The sequence below is a fragment of the Neomonachus schauinslandi genome, chromosome 6 (genome assembly GCF_002201575.2).
Source record: "Neomonachus schauinslandi chromosome 6, ASM220157v2, whole genome shotgun sequence".
NCBI lineage: Eukaryota > Metazoa > Chordata > Mammalia > Carnivora > Phocidae > Neomonachus > Neomonachus schauinslandi.
The window spans coordinates 4,503,804-4,508,333 of NC_058408.1; the positions used below are offsets into that span (position 1 = coordinate 4,503,804).

At 52.9% G+C, this 4,530-nt stretch overlaps 1 protein-coding gene across 1 annotated transcript; it reads right to left on the reverse strand.

Moving 5' to 3' along the window:
* Nucleotides 1-765: 765 nt before the first annotated feature.
* PIGM (phosphatidylinositol glycan anchor biosynthesis class M) lies at nt 766-3,172 on the reverse strand. Its single transcript, XM_021681917.1, has one exon. The coding sequence runs from the start codon at nt 3,052-3,054 to the stop codon at nt 1,765-1,767; it is 1,290 nt and encodes a 429-aa protein (XP_021537592.1). The 5' UTR covers nt 3,055-3,172; the 3' UTR covers nt 766-1,764.
* Nucleotides 3,173-4,530: the final 1,358 nt, after the last annotated feature.

The window sequence follows — 4,530 nt, forward strand, 5'->3', positions numbered from 1 at the left end:
ACAATCACATACAAAGAGCCCTCAAGATAAGACTAATGTGGGACATGAGACTAGGTGCTATAAGAAAGGTCACTGTCCTCAACAATTAATGGTCTCTGCTATTTGCACCTAACAACAACCCCTGAAAACCACCCATTCTTCCCTTCTAATGGCAGGTTCCAGAAGGTATCCATCAAAGAAGTGCTGCCCGTAAGAGCATTCTTATTTACAACCAGCTTATACACATCTTATTCTCAAAGTCTTTTTTGACCTGAATCGGTAAGAAATAGTCTACTTCTCGGAAGTTGTTTTTGTTTTTTACTGTGAAAGAACAATGTTGATAAACTACTCATCTTTTAAAACCACAATCATAAAGTCAAACTCCTATATTACTACTGCATTTTTTTAGAGTGTTAGGGAGTCCCCAGCCTAGATGGGCTATGTTAAAAAAAATTTTTTTAGGTTGCTCATTTAAATCTCAGAAAGCATTTCTTCCCTAGAAATATTCATCATAGTAATAAGGGAAATAGATCTGCTCATCAAAGCCTCATTTCCACACTCTCTCCCTCAATTTCTTGGTCTAGATTTATGGCTACTTAGGATGCTTCTAGGCTTTCCAGAGCCTCCCAGACAGGTCTCCATTTCCACCATGGAATTTTTTTTTTTTTTAAGATTTTATTTATTTATTCATGAGAGACAGAGAGAGAGAGAGAGGCAGAGGGAGAAGCAGGCTCCCAAGGAGCAGAGAGCCCCATGCGGGACTCGATCCCAGGACCCTGGGATCATGACCTGAGCCGTAGGCAGACGCTTAACCATCTGAGCCACCCAGGCGCCCCACCATGGAATTTTTTTAAGTGGGGTATTTTTAAGCTGGGAAATGTCTTACTAACAATTTAGTTTTCTATCACTTAAAATCTACTAGTTTTCATTTTTACAACACAGATTACACTTGATTACCTTAAATTCTGTATGAAAAATATTTTAAGGTAATCAGAAAATTAAAAACAAAGAGGTATAAGAGAACACTAAAATGTCCCTAATGGTTTGTGGACTTCAAAATCAAAAGCAAGATGCTATTTTGAAATATGTAATGACTCAAGTTTAAAGATGGGTGAATTTTAATTTAATCCTGTATAAAACCAAATGGTAGTCTAATACCACTGAGACTAAGTGCTGAAAAACTAAGTAATAAAACAAATACGTGAAACATGATTACAATTTAAATTCTTTGGACTCTTTTTCTAAGCCCCCACTTTTAACACAGAATGAACTCTCCCAACCTAAGCACAGTGGTATTACTTAACACTTGACATCTAAAAGCTGTACTTTAGGAATGTTCCGTGAGTTTTCACAGCTATTGGGAAAGCTTTAAAAAGAAAAAGTGGGGCTTAAAAAGACATTTTCGGACTGTAGCATAGTATAACTGGTATGAATACCGACTTAAGACTTTATGTCTCTAACTACATTCCTCTATTTTTCTACAAAAACCTTTTATCATCTGATAGTTTCATCAGATTTTCCATTTTCAACAGGTAACCTTTACTTCCCATCATGTCCCAGATAACTGAGAGTCTTAAGATCTCCTAGACGTGGACCTCAGTCATTGAGTCCCCTTTATAAATAAGGCAACCATTTGTCTTAATTTCCGTTGGAACAGGGTTTTATGCTCCAAACTGAATTTTCACTAGAGCGCACAGGATGTTCAAAAATGTTTCCCAAAGCTCTCTTCTGGTCCATTCAGGACAATCAGAATGTAATCGAAGTGGCAGAAGAACTGGAGTCCTATTAGTCATATTTGATTCTCTCCATGGGGGGTTCCTCCTTGTAATGGGAAATTATTTGAATCAGGATGGAACAGTTGATAAGAAGGAAGAACAAACCAGCTAACCAGATAAACAGAAAGGTGTTCTTTCCCTGAAACTCCAGAACATAGGCAGGAGCCAGCCATAAGGCCTGCCCTATAAACCACAGCATTAGGAGAACCACAGCTCGTCTCCAGGGTATTCTCACGAGTGGCATCACAAGGGGCAGCAGGCAGAGGTACCAGAGAAAGTACTGGGAGGTGCAGACTTTGTTAAAAGTCACAAAGATGGCCGTGTGCAGGAAACAACAGAAGACGAGGTCTCTGTAGTAGGCGAAGGACACGGCCAAGAGCAACACGAACTGCGGCAGGAAGGCGGCGACGCCCAGGGAGGAGCTCCACGGGCTCTCCGCGGTCAAGTACAGCATGTAGAAGTACGGAGAAAAGTTGTGCCGGATGTCCCGCCTCGTCAGGTGATACAGGTAGGTGTGCTCCAAAAACTCCCAGCCGTATTTACTGTAAAAGCCGAAACAGAGGGCGGAAAACGTGAGCCCGGCCACCGCCACGAAGAGCAGCACGGCCCGACTGCAAAGCCTCCTGAGGAATTCGCACAGACGGGCCTGGAAGAGGAAGCGGGGCCGGCGGGCGCCCGGGCGGGCGCCCGGGCGGCCGCCGCCGCCGCGCTCCGGGAGCAGGTGCAGGGCGATGGGAAGGATGTAGGTCACCGGGTACATCTTCATGTGCACGGCGAGGCCGTAGGCCACAGCGGCGCACGCCACCTGCCTCCTCGCGAGCAGGTACAGCGCCGCCAGCACGAGCGCCGCCACCAGCGAGTCCGCGTTGCCCCGGCTGGACACCGCCATGGGGAGGGGGTTGAGCAGCCAGAAGACGCAGTAGCCGCAGGCGCGGCGCCGGCCCAGCCCCTGGAGGAGCAGCAGGCGGTAGAGCAGGAAAGCGGTGAGGAGGTCGCAGCTGATGAACAGAAACTTCCCGAAGAGCTCACACAGGCAGACGTTGGGCGTGAGCAGCCAGCCCAGCAGCGGCGTGTAGCGGTAGGTGGCCCGCAGGTACGGGGAGCGCCCTTGCGTGATGAAGCGCGCGGCGTCCGTGAACACCTGGTAGTCCACGTCCGTGTAGCGCACGAGCAGCGTCCGGTCCTGGAAGACCCCGTAGAAAACCAGGGCCACCCGGGCGAGGAAGGCCACGCCGAAGACCCCGGCCGGCGGCACCCGCAGGCTCAGGAACCATTCTCCCCAGGGCTTGCTCGGGCCCATGACCGCACGGCGCGTCAGCCGCTCGGCCCCAGCCCGGAGCCGCCCTCGGAGCCCCGACCCTCGCTCGGCGCCCGCGCCTCAGGCGGCCGGCGCATCTCCCACCCGCCCGCAGCCAACCGAAACGACCGCGGGTCTGTAGCTTCCGGCAGAACGCCCCGCCCCCGTCCCGCTTCCGGCGGGAGGTGCCGCGCTCTCAGTGGCCCGGCCGAGGTTGCCTTCCTCCGGATTGGCTGCGTCGCTGCCGCTCTTTCCTCCGGTGGGGGCGGGACCTCCGGTCCTTGCGGGAGGTGTGGTCCGCCGGCCCTGGAGGCCCGCAGCTCTCGTCGCGGAGCGGGGCGGTTGTTCTCTTCGCGTGACGCCCTTCCCGCGCCGCAGCTCCGTTCCGCGGAGACGGAGCCAGAGACGGACGGAGCGTCCAGCCTCGTCCCCGGCCTCGAGCCGGAGACCCAAGAGTGAGATCGCTTGCCGGGCGTCCCACCGCCAGCTCGCCGGTAACCGGGGCTCGTGGGCCGGGCCTAGCATGCGTGTCGCGTGCGTGCCCGGGACGTATCCTAGTTTTGAAACTGTACCTGTGTCCGCACTCTAAGTGAGCTGGGGGCCGGTGTCTTGTACGGCAGCCCCGGGTGGAGGGGTGGGGGGCGAGGCCGGGAAGGGTGCCCCGGGGCCTCGCGGCTGCGGACTTCGCTCTTCCTTGTGGCCCGGTTGCCTTCCCGTCCCCAGCCAGCACTTGACCTTTCAGGCCTCAGCTCAGATGTTAACTCCTAAAAGCACATCCTGGCTCCGCTGCCTCCTCCCCACCGAGGGTGGACAGACTGGGTGGCGGGGCTCCAAACTCTAGACGGTCATTCACACAGAAGACCCTGCCCGCTACCTAAGCCCTGTCCAGTGCTGCCTGCCAGCCCAGTGCCCGGCCCTCACTTCTGGAGTGACCATTCTTTATTACAGCATTAGTCGCAGTGCCCTGTGACACCTGATTTTAAGATTTTATTTATTTGAGAGAGAGCACGGGGTGGGGGGGGGGGGCAGCGGCAGAGGGAGGGGAGAAGCAGACTCCCGGCTGAGCATGGAGCCCGACGCGGGGTTCAATCCCAGAACCCTGAGATCACGACCTGAGCTGAAGTCCGACACTTAACCGACTGAGCCACCCAGGCGCCCCGACACCTGATTTTTTGTTTCCCTTTTCTCCTTTTCTGTCAGGACACTTTGAGGTCTTTGAGAACAGAGATTATCTTGTTCTTTTCTGAACCTCAGTGTCTAACACATTAGCAGACTTACAGTAGGCATTCAGTAGAAGTTGAATTGATTTTGGATGTCCCTCTTAGGCCAGAGTCCCTCCAGAGTGGCATCCTGGGAGTGCTCCCAACACCCAGTCCTTTTGTCTTTCCAATATCCTTTACCTATCTCAAGTTCTGCCCCCTTCCCCCCCCCCCCCCCCGCCAGGCTCCAACCCCTGCTTCTCTGAATTTCTCACCGAGC